This window comes from Trematomus bernacchii, unplaced genomic scaffold (assembly GCF_902827165.1).
Source record: "Trematomus bernacchii unplaced genomic scaffold, fTreBer1.1, whole genome shotgun sequence".
In the NCBI taxonomy this organism is placed as follows: Eukaryota; Metazoa; Chordata; class Actinopteri; order Perciformes; family Nototheniidae; genus Trematomus; species Trematomus bernacchii.
This window is the reverse complement of record NW_022988098.1, coordinates 6,391,356-6,407,012: the sequence shown is the minus strand read 5'-3', so window position 1 is coordinate 6,407,012 and position 15,657 is coordinate 6,391,356. Positions and strand designations below refer to the sequence as shown.

General features: G+C 37.8%; 1 protein-coding gene across 1 annotated transcript in view; it reads right to left on the bottom strand.

Moving 5' to 3' along the window:
• The window catches only part of cntn4 (contactin 4), a 159,350-nt gene that overhangs the window by 102,256 nt on the left and 41,437 nt on the right, over nucleotides 1-15,657 (bottom strand). Inside the window, exon 4 of the mRNA XM_034122023.1 lies at nucleotides 7,532-7,707. Within this exon, the coding sequence (XP_033977914.1) occupies nucleotides 7,532-7,707 (176 nt within the window). The remainder of the gene's footprint in view (nucleotides 1-7,531; nucleotides 7,708-15,657) is intronic.

The window sequence follows — 15,657 nt, the reverse complement described above, 5'->3', positions numbered from 1 at the left end:
CACCCACATACTCCACCCAGAATTCCAGCTCCTACCTTCTGGTAGAAGATTCAGGGTTCCCAGGAGCAGGCTGAACCCTCATAAGCACTCATTCCTACATATGTCCATTAAGCTTCTTAACACTCACATGAAATGAAATGTAGTCAAATGTACTTTTTAAATGTTGACCATGAGGGTTGTGCAATAGGTCGCCATTGTCAGTATGTGCGTCTGTGTATTGTGTTAGTTCAAACGGTGTATGACTGATGATATGTGTATGTCTCTTAATGTCTACTATGTTTGTATATGTACATGTATGCGGAACTGCAGGACGGAGGCCAGAACAAATGTCCTTACGGGGACAATAAAGTATATCGTATCGTATCGTATGTCTCACAACTTGATCTGATCTCCGCTGAAGACAAAAGTCTCTGTGTCAAAATATATTATATATTAATACCATTCTTCCTTTTGACTCATTTTAAACCAACACCAGTCCTGATCACAATTGCCAAATAAGTGTTATTTTTAAGAAATGTAAACATTTAAATGCCAGGTTTTTACTGATCGGGAAAAACAAAACAAACGGTTTTCTTCACAATTGTATTTTTTTTTACATTGTAGAAAATATCAATTATTAGCAACAATATAGAATAAAATATCATTCAGAAAATCCATCAGGAATAGCTCCTTAACCATAATTCCTATATTCATATCTTTCATCTACTGTTAATGTAAGAACAAAAAGACTATTAGATAACCTATTAACATTAGATGTGTATCCTCACCGAGCATATCATCATAAAGGCAATATAACCACTATCACATTTTTACCATCTGGATGGTTAACTACATATCTCATATAGGAGGTAAACAGGAAGTATGTGCTGCCACCTTATAGCAGGTCCTCAAGAGGGATATCTTGATAGTGTAGTGCGGATAGAAAGTAAAAGCCAGAGTACACCCATTAGCTATCTACACCTCATTAACTAAGTCAATATACTCGCTCCACATTATCACAACAGCTGAGAGGAGTCTAGAGGATTTATTTGCATTTAAATGAGCTATTCATGTTTCCCCTTAAGGCTTTGAAGCCGACTCTGGTGACATCAGGAGTTCTCATCTCTGTAAGCTAAGCAACAATTTGAGCATGTCTGACACTGAGGAGACAATATATATACCTACTATACACAGTATAAGTAAGTGGAGATGAACTCAAATTGGATATTATTTTAAGGCAGGCTCCATTTTCAATAGTGTCTTTTCTTGAGTGATGGCCCTTTTTGACATATTCTGTGATTCTTAAAAGAGGTCCTATTATGCTATTGTAGCTTGTACCTTTAAAGTAGTGTGTTATATATATTTGTGTGCATGTGAATGGTCTGCAAATCTCAAAGTTCACGCCAGAGGTAGTTTTACTTCCGGAACAAAGTGACATTACGTAACACCTGCGCTTTTATTGTCTAGTGCTCCAACACATTGTACGTGATCTCTAAGCGGTTGACCATTGACAACAGAGCCGGCCAGCTAACCAATCAGAGCAGACTGGGCTCTGGTTTCAGACAGAGGGTGAAAAGAGGTGCTGCAGCACAGGCAGTGTGAGCAAAATAAAGACCTCTTTGAACATAAAAGCATGGAGACATGTCACAGTAGAGACACTACATACAAATATGAACCTGAAACAGAGCATAATAGGGCCCCTTTAACAACTCATAATTCAAAGCACATTTCCAGCGCCTCCCCTTTAGGAGGGACACACTCTTATTGCAATATTGAATATACAACCTGTTCATCAGTATGAATTATGGGTGTACATATTTTACATAATCACTGATATAGAATCGATAGACATACTAATCAAGGGCAGCGAGTATTGAGTGGAAGAGCCCACTGCCCATCAGTTATCTCTGCCTCGGGGGGGAGGCAGCCTCCACCCTGGCGAGGAGTAGCATCATCCATCAAAAGTTTGAGACACAGAGAGGAAGTATTTGGAGTCCCGCCAATTTGAAAGAATAACCTTGAAGGCGTTGTGTCGTTGTAGACTAACAAGTGTTAACAGAGGGAATGTCATGTCATTATACCGTGTGGTTACTCTCCTCTAAAGACTATATACTCAAAGGTTAGGAAGCTGAGGACTCACACACAGCTAAGCAAATATGAATTCATCCCGTGGGTTTTCAATTGGTTTTCGCAAGATTGTGAAAATTGAAGTCATGGAAAGATATATAGATTAGTACTATCTTGTAAAATAAATGTACTTTTTAATGAGAGTTTTGTTCGAAATGTACAATTGTTGTTGGCAACTGAGTGTATTTATATATATGAATATGTATGGTAGAGGGATTGTTTTTGCAATTTATGATATGTGAATTATTAGTAACATTATTTAATAAAATAGCATGCATTGCTGTAAAGGTAAGAAGCTATAGGAATATCTAAGAAACATATTTGTATTACCATGAAATTGTTACATCTGCCTTCCAGTTAGATGTATCAAGATTGTGAATATGAAAGCATTATGAATATTAGTTTTGTTTATAAAAAAAAAAGAGAAATGTGATGTTTTTAATGTTGTTGGAAATGTTAGATTTTAGTTGGCAACTGAGTATAATTGTTTCTGTAATTTAAATATTTTTTTTTAACCCTTAGATGCATAAGTGGGTCTTTTTTGACCCGGTGAGGTGGTTTTCTTGAAGTATCTTTGTAATTACATTTTTTTATCATTTCATATTCCAGCTATTCCTCAAAAAACATGTTTTGGATATCATGCCATTCACATTTTAAATTTACATTTTAAGAAATTGTAGTTTTTGTATTACTACCCCAAGCTTCCATAAGTGGGTCAAAAATGTCTAAAATTATAAATAGTGAAAAATTAAATATAAAATATTTCTAGTGTGAACCAAAATATATGTGATTTTTTTTAACCAAAATGACAAAAATGGCATAAAAACACATATTATTCTAATACGGGTCCTTTTTGACCCACTTATGGAAGAGTGTAGGGTCCAGTCACTCGTGCGTCTAAGGGTTAAGTAACAGTGTGAGACATTTTACAGTGTACAGTAGGATATGTCAATTATTAGCTAAATGAATATATAAATTAAATAAAATACGATTATTTTAGCATTATGTATGAAAAAAGTTAATCCTTTTCATTTTTCTACCTTCTATTGTTTTTCGCTATATGTCCCTTCTGGGTTTCTGTAGAATTGCATGATCCCCAAAAGGTTACTTTTGACCAGAGTCCTCATATGAGCTGCACTTTATTGCTAGATCTAATAGTCCACTATATATTGGATGTGTGCAGCATCTATCAGTGTGTCACCGCCAATTTCCGTACAATTTGTACAGAAACACAGACGACTGTTGAAGCCGTACAGTCTGCCGCATCAAATGTAATCCTGGGTCAGAGTACAAATCTGTTGGAGTGCTGCTCGAGTCGGACATTTTGTATCAAACCTTGTGTATAGAAGGTGAGAGAAATATGTCCCGCATAAAGGGAAGAAATCACTCACTACCTTTCTCTATTATTAACAACTTCTTTCCTATTCCACTACAACCGTTTACAATGTTTGTACTACTCTTTTTCAATCTTTTGCTATATCAGGAAGTGAACTCCTTGGTAATATCTAAATGTGTGTATTTAGAGATCTAAAAAAAAGCAACTACAGAATATTATCCAGGCATAAAGTCAATTTAAATGTTGTTTCTAATCTATTGATATTAGGCACTTTCACACCGCAGTACTTTTCCCACAAAGGTTCATCAGAACTTAGTTCATCAAAACTCTTTAGTTCTGATGAACTAAGTACAGATCGCGTTCACACCGGAATAAGTTCCCTGGGGGAGGATAAGGCAAACTTCTTCTTCTTCTGCTTTGGGTTTACTGGCAGGCCGCAAACAACTTCACGGCGTATACTGCCACCCAAAGTCCCCGGCCGGAAGTCCCCGGAATTGGGGACTGGCTTCAGTATCAGACATAGGAACCTTTTTCTCCCACGAAAGTACCTGCTCTCTAGCAGGGACGGAAAAGGGGGTAAAATAGGTTCTGATTAACTAATTTGAGTTCCGGCTCTTTTTGGTGTGAACGCGACATTTCTGAACTATATCGGAACTAAAGTGGGAAAAGTACTGCGGTGTGAACGCGCCTATTTAAATTCCCAAAATGTCCCATATTAATTAGATTTACACTAAATAAATCTTGATGAATAGGAATATTATTTACTTAAATCATAAATCTCATAATATGATATTCTTTCTTTCCTTTTTTTTATGTTAACAAATCCGTTGCCAAAACCACCAATGTGTTATTCAATCTCAAAACACTTTTGAGTTTCCATGCCCTGTACCCCACTGGTCATTGTAAGAAAATGTGTTAAATGTGTTACAGGGTATATGCAGGAATCCTGAAGTTAAACCTTTTAAGACCTTTTTTAAGACCCTTTCCATACATTTTAAGACCTCATCGCCACTGAGTTTTAACCGGTTACATTGTTACACACTTTACCTCACATTGACTATATACAGTATTGATTGTCCTTCCTCCTTATCCTCCAACCATTTGGACCCAAACTTGCATTTCCCCATAACGATGTTGTTTAACAACCGGTGTAAACGGACCTTCGCGCGCTATCAAGCAGTGAACGCGCGATGTCCTGTTCAGATGACGTCAAATCCAACGGGATGCCATAAATAAACTACACAGAATCACACTACACACCTACGCAATGATTACATTCAGGCAGACTTTAGAATACCTCTTTGGACAATTTATATACTTATTGAAAACAAGCAACAAAATATAATACCTTGAAAAATGCCGTTTAATACTTTTTAATAGCCTTAATTTTCGCTAAATTGATTTATCAACTTTTAATTCTTTTTAAGACCCCGCGGACACCCTGTGTTAAAAACCAATTACATATGTGAGATTCAATAACTTCCTAACACAGCTGGACACTGTTGTTTTTTGTTGTAACATTACACAGACACAAGTCAATAGTGCATTTCTTGGCACTATTTTTCGGACGATTAGTACACATTTTGGGGCCTGTAGATATTTAGAAAAGGGTGCATGTTCTTTATTATGAAAAATCATGTCACCCAGTACAAAAAGTAAGGATTATGGATGTGTTTTAATAGTTTTGGGACATCAATCAACCTCTATGGAAAAGATGAAGTGTTAACAGTGGACCGTCATTGTTTTTTGACAACAAGAAAAAACAAAGCTCAACAATATTGTGTCAAACATGTCCTAACTGAATCAAAAGGTCCCCAAAAGAGCTGCCGGTTTAGAGTGGTTATAGCTGGAGGCCCATTTGCTGCCAAGTAAGTGGGTTTGACCACTGAGCCTACCGAACATTTCAGCCAAAATCATCCTCTCTATCTCCCGCTTTCAACTCTGCATCTCCAGTAAGACACTCTCTGGAAAAAAAAAGTACTATCACAAATCTTATCAATCCCTACCCTCCATGATTTAATCAAAAACATGTTTCTTTAAGTTTCTTAAATGCTCTAATTCTCACAGCGATATTTAAAACTCAAGTGTTTCCACCCTGTTTCGGTTTCAACAGGCTATTAACCGATTACAGGAAGTAAGATGCATTTAAAACAGTGTGACATTAGAAAGCTTTGAAAGTCTTATGATATGTTGACTTTTGACCTTTCGGGTGTGTATTTTTATTGTACTCCCTATGTGGCTCTAGTATTATAGCTTGGCTTATAAGATGTGTGAGAAGCCTCAAGGTCTGTGTCAGAAATACAGTCACATTGGACGTAAAACTAATTACCACCAAAAGGTCACCGTGTTAACAGTAGGGAATAGGATAGGTGTTGCGCGTGGTGTGTATTTGACTGTTACAGAATACCTCCGCCTGCCTCCCTGCAGAAGAAAAACTCAAGTACTTTAGGGAGCTTAACTTCCTATAAAGAATAACATGACACTCTCCAGTAATACCAGTTGTCCTTAAATTCACTTGAACCTTCACCATTCAATCATGCTGTGGCGTTAATTAAGCAATACCACAAGTAATAAAGAAGATGGATGACACTCGATCATACATGAGTCCTGAGTCTGTGACAACAACTGAACGCTGGTAAGGTCAGAGCCCAACAATTGATGGAAGTGTCATCCTATCATCGTGGAAATCAGCAGAATCAGATAGTAGATTGACTTCTCACTCGTCCCGGGGTGCAAACAAATGGCCTGAGACATATCGGTGGCCTTGTCCCCAAACGCTAAACCTCAGAATCTAATCAGAGCCAGCGATCGCTCACTTGCTGTTAATGTCATCATTTATGCCTGTCCGATAACTGGCACATACAGTAGGCATATATTGACTTCCCTGTGCTTTAGGAATATGAAGTCCAGAGGCTGACAGTTCGACTCATCAACATCTGTCCAACAGTCTATCATCGAGACGGTCACAAATCGCTAAAATCGAGTCATCAGAAAAATATGAATCTGCAAAAGTGATAATGCTGACTTGGCGTGTTGGAATGTTGCTTTTCTTAGTTTGGTGGTCTTTGAATTGAATTGTATAATATTAATAAAACGGCTGTTTCAAATGTGTTATCTGATTTATAAATGGAATTAAAACATTCATTTACTTTTCATGTAACTTGATATCTCCGCTTCACTCCAGAAATTTGAATCCACCATATTTATATATGAAAGTTAAAGGTACAGATTACAGATTAGATTAATTTACTATTCATTATTATAGATTGACATTTTACATATAAAACAGCAACGTTATAAATTAATCAACCAACCAATATAAACATTAGTTCATATTAGATTTATTTGGAACAGACATAGTGGTATCGTATTGTACTGTATAATCAGATAAGATTACATTTAAATGCATTATCTGAATAATACGTGTTACCTTCAATGTCAATTACATTTTGTCATCAATATTTCTTTGCTTCTGTATAATGCTGGATAACCTCTTCACCAACTTGCACAAATTGAGCAACATTATTCATTTGGAGTCGAATATATGAACCAACCAATGAAATGGTTTTTCCAAAATGTGTTAGTCACTGCAAACAGAAGAGGTTTTGAGCATAAACACATATTAGGATGATGGGTCCAGTAGTATGCAAGATTAGCTTCAGCATGCACTCACACAGCACACAAACACACAGACACACAAACACACACATTATCAGCAGTTTACGTGATTATATGAACAACACTGATTTAAGCAACTTTAAGTCAAATATACTTATCCTACAACCAGTTCTTTAATAGTGGAGAGCAGCACTAACAGCATTTCTATGATTTACCATAAAGCTTCATTTCACTTGGACTTGTTTGTAGATTTGTGTTTGATCTGCATTTACGATTTAGGCTAAACTCTAGTCGGCACACAGAGGGAGTTAATACTTCCCCAGAGAGATGTTTCCATGTGTGTCATGTTATCAAGAAGAGCCCACCATGTTACTTCATTGGTGTGTCTTTCTCTGCCGGAGCCGGTTTCTCAGTGGAGGCTCAGAAGTCACAAACGTTTGACCAAAGAGAAGCAGAGAAAAACAGACTTACATGCAAAGGTGAGGCTGGCCTCCCTGCTGACGATGGTCCCGAAAGAGTTGGAGGCGAGGCACTGATACGTTCCAGCATCCTGGTCTTTGTTGAAATGGCTGATTCTGAGGTTTCCTCCAGAAAGGCTGTAGTGAGATCCAGATTTGGGATTGATTTCTGTGCCGTTCAGTTTCCATCTGAGAAAAAAAGATAAATAAATGGAGAAAATTAACATGTAAATGAACAAGTTTGTTCGGTGTAGACTCGGGCGATGGATGCGTTCCAGGCTACAAGACGAGGAACGTGACTTAGGCTACATTTGATTGTTTTTTAAAAGGTAGAGAGGGCCCAGAAATCACCCCCCCCCCAGCTTTGTGTTAATCTAAGCAGCAGTGAACCACAGTGGTGCCAAGGACTTGACTCTCTTTGAATAGATAGCATTGCAGGCCATCCATCTTTCCAGAACCCAGTCAAAGTGCATTCAAATGCTGCTTAATCATTATGGTGGCACAATTAAAACAAATGCCTGCATCCTTTCCTTCACACATTCTAGGCCATTCCACACAATGATCGCGGGTGTAAGGGGTGATCAACAAAGGGTATAATACACCTAAAATGGCAACAGATTCTTCAATCTCTTCGCCCAGATGCATCATATTAGAAAAACCAGATGGGGGGAAAATCAGTCAGAGCAGAAAAATTGTTTCAAGCCATAACTTACTACAGCCAAGGCAAAAAAAGAAAAAGATCTCACAAGCTGTTATTTGTTGTCAATGATTTATAACCATCAAGGCAATAACAATCTCTGCGCGGATAAACAAGCATAAATGGAGCGTTTTATACCTTATTGGAAAATGGACATTGCAGATTTGATTAGTGCCCAAGGTGATTTAGCTGTTGATTATGTCTTCGCGGAGAAGTTCTACATTTCCGTCTGCTTTGATTTCTTAATGTTCTCCAAATGATTTAAGGGTCAGCTGGGAAAACAGTGTACTCTTACATTTGGAAAAGAAAGCGGCTATGATGACAAAAAAGGCTTTTCTTAAGCCTTTGTGAACAGCAGACAGAGGTTATGAAAAGCTGTGTTTGTGCACTTATTTGTGCCAATTTGGTAACTGGAGGTATAAAAAGCTGTGAAGTGCTGACAATGGTGTTGGGTATTTCATTGCTATATTTTATATGTTATAGTATATTATCACAGGGCTTATTTAAGGAGAATAGAATGTTGCTAAGGAGGATCAAGGGACTATGTGCATTCATATCAATCCGCAGAAAGGAGTTCGGTCAATTTAACGTCAGCTGTGGAGAATAAAACAACAGTTTTCTCCATCAGAAATCACCACGGAATACTTTTGGATTATTCATTTTTATATTTGTGGAAGCAAGAAACTTTGGATCCATGATGGCTTAAGTGTCTCCAGAAAAGAAAAACAGCGCAAGAGAATGAAAGACGTTAGAAGACAGAGGGCTGGACGTCAGAGAAATCAGCAGAAGAAGACAAACAGGAAGTCAACATTAACAGGAACAGCAGAAGAAGAGAGACAGGAAGTAAACATTAAAGGGAACATGGTATGGGCTCTGGAGGTTTTTAAAGACTAGTTAATGGAAAATAAAATGATAACATACAGATAGTTACAGAAAACCTCAATCAGTGCTGACGTCATTTTAAGTTACGTTGCTGTCGCGGCAGTTCCAGCTGTTATTACACAATGGAAGTTAGGGCTGTGCAATTAATCGTATTTTAATCGCAATTACGATTTTGGCCTGCCACAATTACAAAAACAACATAGTCCAAAAAAAAAAGTATTTTGCTTTGCTAGGTTGTGACACTGCAACATATTTGATCTAATTAATTTGTGTCTCATTTATTTGTATTTATCATATTTATATATGTTTAGTAGCTTGTGGAAGTGCGCTCCAAAATATTTGTTGATCTTGTTTATTGGTATTTATTATTTTGATATTATTTATTTAAATGTATCATTTATTTTATTTATTTTTGTATTGGTTTTTCAGTTGAATTATACGTTCAGGGTAATCAACAGTTAAAAAGATACTGTTCAAATTATTATTTGTATTTGTTTTAAAGTTCAATAAATAGATTTTTTCAAAGTCAATGAATAAAACTATTGACCCAAATAATCGTGATTATGATTTTTGCCATAATCGCACAGCTCTAATGGAAGTAATACGATAACTCTATAAAACAAACTAATTTGCCTTTTTCGTTGCAAAAGATCAACTGTGTTAATGGAGTCAGTACAGGATCATCATAATACACAAGTAGGAGCAGAGTACATGAAAACCCATGTTGCTCACCCGCCTACCCGCACTGAAACGTCTTACAAACAGCAATAGATGTGTGGGCCCGGCATTGCAGCACTCACAAAGCGCCTCTACAGAATGTTTTTCTTTTAATAGACAAAGTGTGTGTAGCACAATAGTCTTTCACAGCCCTTCTCCGGTTCAGTCATAAGTAAGTGCGTGTTCTCAAGAGTCTTATTACTACACACAATAGAGAGAAGCCTGAGGGGGGTGGTGGCTGCGTCTCTCAGGACTACAGCAGAGATTCATTTGCAGCAGAGGTGGAAAAAACAAAGATCAACATAAATATCTCACAGCCATGCAACCCCTTTGACTGATATTACAAAAAGCACAGTGGACCGGGGAGGGAGGAGAGTGTCAGTCAGTATCGGACAACAATAGTGGCGTTTGAAAAGCGGTCCCGATATGTGTTTTCTTATCACATTCATAATTGCTAGGCGAGAGCATTATATCCAAATTAGAACGATTTATGGGGCACTATTATGCTTTTTAGGATTTTGCTTTCCTAAAGTGTGTTATATAGGTTTTTGTGCATGTAAATGGTCTGCAAAGGCATAAATCCCAAAGTTCCCCGCTGCCTGGAACACCTCCATTTAACTACTTTGTCCCTAGTGACATCACTACGTAACACTTGCACTTAATTTGGCTAACGCTCCAACACATTATAACTGATAGGCTAAGGGGCGGGACATCTCTAAGCGGTTGACCAATCACAACAGAACAGGACAGCTAACCAATCAGAGCAGACTGGGCTCTGGTTTCAGACAGAGGGTGAAAAGAGGTGCTGCAGCACAGGCAGTATGAGAAAAATAAAGAGCTTTTGAACATTAAAGCATGGAGACATGTCCCAGTAGAGGTATAGAGAATATAAAACCTGGAAATTGAGTATAGGGCACCTTTAATTGGGTGATGGCTTGAAAACTGTTTCAAAAGATTTAGCCGACAGTGCCCGTTCTATACCTCTTTATCCATGTTATTTTAAAACATTAGACCAGACAGTTAATTGGACCTAGAACATGTTTTGATGTATCTGAGTGAGTAATCACGTCTCATGTTGAAAAGGATAACTGATTTGCACAGTTGGAGGCCAACATTGTGAATCGCTTAATGTACTATATCGTCTGGTAGTTATTCATAGCGGTAGTTAAAGATAATTGGCCACCAAGAGCTGCCAATGTTCTTTTCTGACTAATTGAATAGCCTTTGACAGCTCAGACAGTCACTTTAAGCCAATTAGGTAACAACTTTAACGCCACTAAGTGACAGATATTGTAATTTTTGTGAAACTCAAAACATTCTTACAGATATATCGACACCGTGAGAAAAGGCCACATGAAAGTTACTGTGGATCCAGTGATTGTCCAACCTATCCTTCTGTGTGGGAAGCGTGGAGCAACAGATTACATCAAACACATATAAACCAGATTATTTATTAATTCCTTTTACAAAGATTTATTCTGGCAAGCTGGCCAAAACAGCAGCTCCATTTGTTCGGCACATGCTTCATGCAATCATGTAACAGGCCGTGTACACAGTAGCATAATACCAAACCATCTGGCTTATGAGGCTGTGAATGTTACGCGGTCTGTTTCTTTTCTTAAGCCTGGTGTTTTGGGGGAAAGTACTTTCTACAACTACACTTCTCATAGTTGAGTCTAGACCAGAGGTCGCGTTAACCGAATATTTTCCACCTATGACGTAATTATTTTAACAATGACGGAAAAATCGGAAAGCAGTCCGTCATGTTGACAGATTAGAACAAACTCAGAACAGCGCCAACGTTTCCCCGCAGCGAGGATCCGGTATTATGCCGTGTTATGCATGCCCGCCCAAAAGGAAATTATATCGTTTCCAAACCTAACTTTGCTGAACAGATCAACAAAAGTATTTGCTTTACGCTGTGCGCACTCCCGCGAGGTGCTGTGGGCAAGCATAACACGGCGCTAACCGTTCACGAGCGAGCTCTCTCCATTTTCTAAATCTGATCTAAATTGTTTTATCAATATTTTTGGACTTCTTAAATACATGGGATATAAACGTTTTGGTGGGACACTTTTTATATAACTTACTTAAAAAAATCTCCAATTCAAATACATGAATTTGAATTGGAGATTTAAAAACTTTAATTATTTTTGCATTTTAATATTTTGATCATGGGGTAGTGGTGCACTTTAGCCTTGTGGCTGTTTTGGAAAGATCTTGCAAAAAGTAGCCTTCGATTTTGTATTCCCTAAAAAATAAAGACAACGCAATAACAGCAAAAACCCAGCAACATAACTGGGAGGCTCTATTTTTTTTTTAACAAACCAGTTGCTCCAAAGGATAAAATTGCATAACATCATTTAATTTAAAGAAAACAAATAACAGCCACATGGTTATTTGTTTTATTCCACTGAATTTAGCATTGCTTAGCCTTATCTAGTATCAGCTGTTTTGGCATCATTTGGGAGCAGGTATTTTTGTGTAGCATAACTAATTATAGTATACCGCGTAAAGGTGTTGGTAAAACGAAATAATGTAGAGATGTTTTCACATTAATTCAAATTTCTTATATTGTATTTCTACAGAAACATGATAGTGTGGTATTCATCTTTTCCTATCTCACTTTCCTGTAATGTATAGCATGTATAAAAGGATTTTAACCATTTACTTGAGATACTGGAAGTTGATTTTCGTTGCTTACTTTCCTGTTTTTTTTTAAAACAAGAAAATATCTTCTCTTCAATCATGTTTATTGCAGACAATAGCGAGCACATATATTGGCGTGTGGCATGACATGTAAAGCTGTCACAGTTTACAGCTGTCCAGTTAATGAACTTGGAGCATGATTTAGCTTTTGTCCGCTGGTGGAAACACATCTTTAGACGCTCTGACAGGACCGCACAGCGACCTTGAAGGGAAACAGCTGATTAGGTCATCCTCTAAGCTGGCTCAACCCCAAGTATTAAATGTACCAATCCTTACAAATCTCACCCCAGCAATTCCAGTGAGCAAACACGATTGATTTGAACTTTTACTAGCCAGGGATGCTGCAACACAACACAACACTCTTTCAATAGACTAATGGTCCGTGTGAGGGGGAAATAAGGAGGGAAAATACTGCTGCTCTTTGAACTCCACAGCAGATAAAATATGTATGAGCCGGGTTCATGAGAGCTTAACAAGTATTCCTCGCTTACAGATAGACAAGAAAGGTTTCCAGCAGGGGGTAAAGGAAAAAGATCGACCACAAAAGAGAATTCGTGGAATACATTCCTATGATTCTGATCAGCTAAAGCTTGAATTGCGAGGACTAAAATGTCTGTTTTTTAAAAAGAAAACAACAAAGGCTCTCTTGTTGCCGTAGAAAGAGACAAATCCTGGATCAATTTCCTTCGGGATGAATGGAAGACAGAATCTGAGGACACAGTGACAATACCCAGCGCGATATTAGAGGACACTTCCCCCCGTCATTACTGTTAACAGCACAATAAAGTAAGGCACATTTGAAAGTAAAAGCTCCAAACACTTCCCTGAAAGTTGAATGTTCTGTCAGCGGGGTAGCTTCAGGCTTTGTCAGATTAGAAACTTTCTGGTTTCCAGTTTTAGAACAAAGTGTTGTGTAGAGTTTATGGATTAAATTGTCTGAGATTAAAAGAACAATATGTGTTCTCTGTTGTATGGTTTATCGTTTCAGTTTGAAAACCTGGAAATCCATAATTCTGTAATGACTTTGTATTCGTATTATACTATCACGCATTTACACATAAAGAACATTTTTGACAACCCTTTTTCCAATTCTATTGTACTCAGTTTTAAAAGCTAGATCAACACATTGGAATTGTAGGAGGCATGTAGTGTCAGACTGCCCGCTGAGAACATGTTTTTTCACATGCATGTCCATGTGTTTTCAACAAACATCTCTAAATGATTGGAAGCAAGACCATATCAGTGTTCCAGAGATGAATTAATGTTTAAAAAATAGATGTTGATAAAAATATACCATGGTTTATACTGTCACAAATGTATTGTAGTAAAACAAACATGTCTTTCTTATGGCCATTTGGCATCTCTTGAGCTTCCAATTGCTCCCATGCTTGTGTGGATGCAATTAAGATACAGTAGAGTGACATTTTAATTGAGATAGCGGGTGAGATGTATGTTATAGTTAATCTGTTTTATTTGTTAACATTAAGGCAAATCTGAAACATTGCATCTGCGTTTGAAACGTCCTGTTGCACTCTAACCATAGATCTACAGTAACACTTAGTAAAAACACTCAAAAAAGTATGAAAGTGGCTGAGGGATTTGGCTTGGGAATCGAACGGTTGCCAGTTCAAGTCTCTATTGTGCGTAACATATTGTGTTGGTCTTCATGGGACCATGCCAAACAGCACTGCTGAGGTGTACTTGAGCAAGGCACTGAACCCAAAACTACTCCTGTCCTGGGGTGATCATAACCTTAATCTTATTCCCAAAACTGTCATTATTTTACAGGCCACAATCTGAAGTTATAAAATGTAGATTTTTAAATGATTTTTAAGCCATTCAGAAATGTTCCTCCTCAAAAGACATAATAATGACACTGGAAAGTTCTGAAGCATAGGTTTGATTTTCGTCAACAAATCAATCCCACGAAAATACACCAAAAATATGTTCGGCTGAAAACTCAACTGAAAACCCAATAGGAAGTGTTTCCATGCAGCGCTTCCTTGGTATTCTTACACTTGTTGTTACTACTTTACGAAAGTAACAGCTCTGAGTTCTTCCACCTTGTCACCGGCTTTAAATCATGTATGGACACCCACTTCTGAACTGTATTTCTCACCTGAAAACAATCTCCAGATCTATGGCTAGCCAGGGCCTAAATATACTATTTGTTGACCTCTTTCTCTCCTCATCCATCCTTTGATTTATAAAAGAGACAGCGACAGGAAGAGGTGAGGAGAGAGGAGCTGCTATGGGAGCAGAGAAGAAGAGCTCCTCTGGGAGGCATGGCAGAGAGTGGGTGGGGAAAAAATAGATTTAAGGGACAGTGAGTCTGGATATGGGACGGCCACATGTTACCTGTCACTCAATACATTCTGTCTTCCCTGCCCTGACTATGGGTTAGGAGCACTGTCTTGTATTCTCAAAAACGTTTTGAAGGGGAACTTATTTTCTCCGGGGAAACAGTTACAGTATTAAAGTCATGGTTAAGCTTTGGGAATTGAAACAAAATAACTTAGTTAAAGTGGACCTATCATACTATTTTTAGGCAATAGCATAGGTCTCAGATATATAAAAATATATAAAAAACATGTCTATGAAGTGTTTTGCTCAAAATACCAAACAGATCTCCCATTCTAGCCATGCCTCATATCCCTCTATTTCACTTCCTGTTTCAAAAGTGCTGATTTGGGGTATAAAGCTTTAAAAAAAAAAAGAAATTATAAAAAAAAGGAGGGGGCTGAGCTCATGAGGGACCCAGCAGCTACTGTCTAAACTAAATACTGTGGTGATGAAACGCCATATCATGGATTATCAAGGATTATTTCTGAAACAGTCTGGAGCTCAAAGGCTTTCTCTCTTTCTGATAGGGCCGTGGGTGTAAAGCCAGCCTACATTTCCGATATTACGTCATATCGGACGCAAATCTGGATCAGCTCTGTTGTAGCACCGTTTTTAGAGATGTGGGTACGGAGGAAAAGAGAGAGGGTTTTATTTTCTGACGCTGCGTGAGTTCCCCGACACACCGGGGACACATATTTATGTATAAAAGACATCAAAAAGTGCATTTTGCATGATAGGTCACCTTTAAGTTTAGAAAAAGATTAGGGTTAGCATAAAAAATATATAAGATT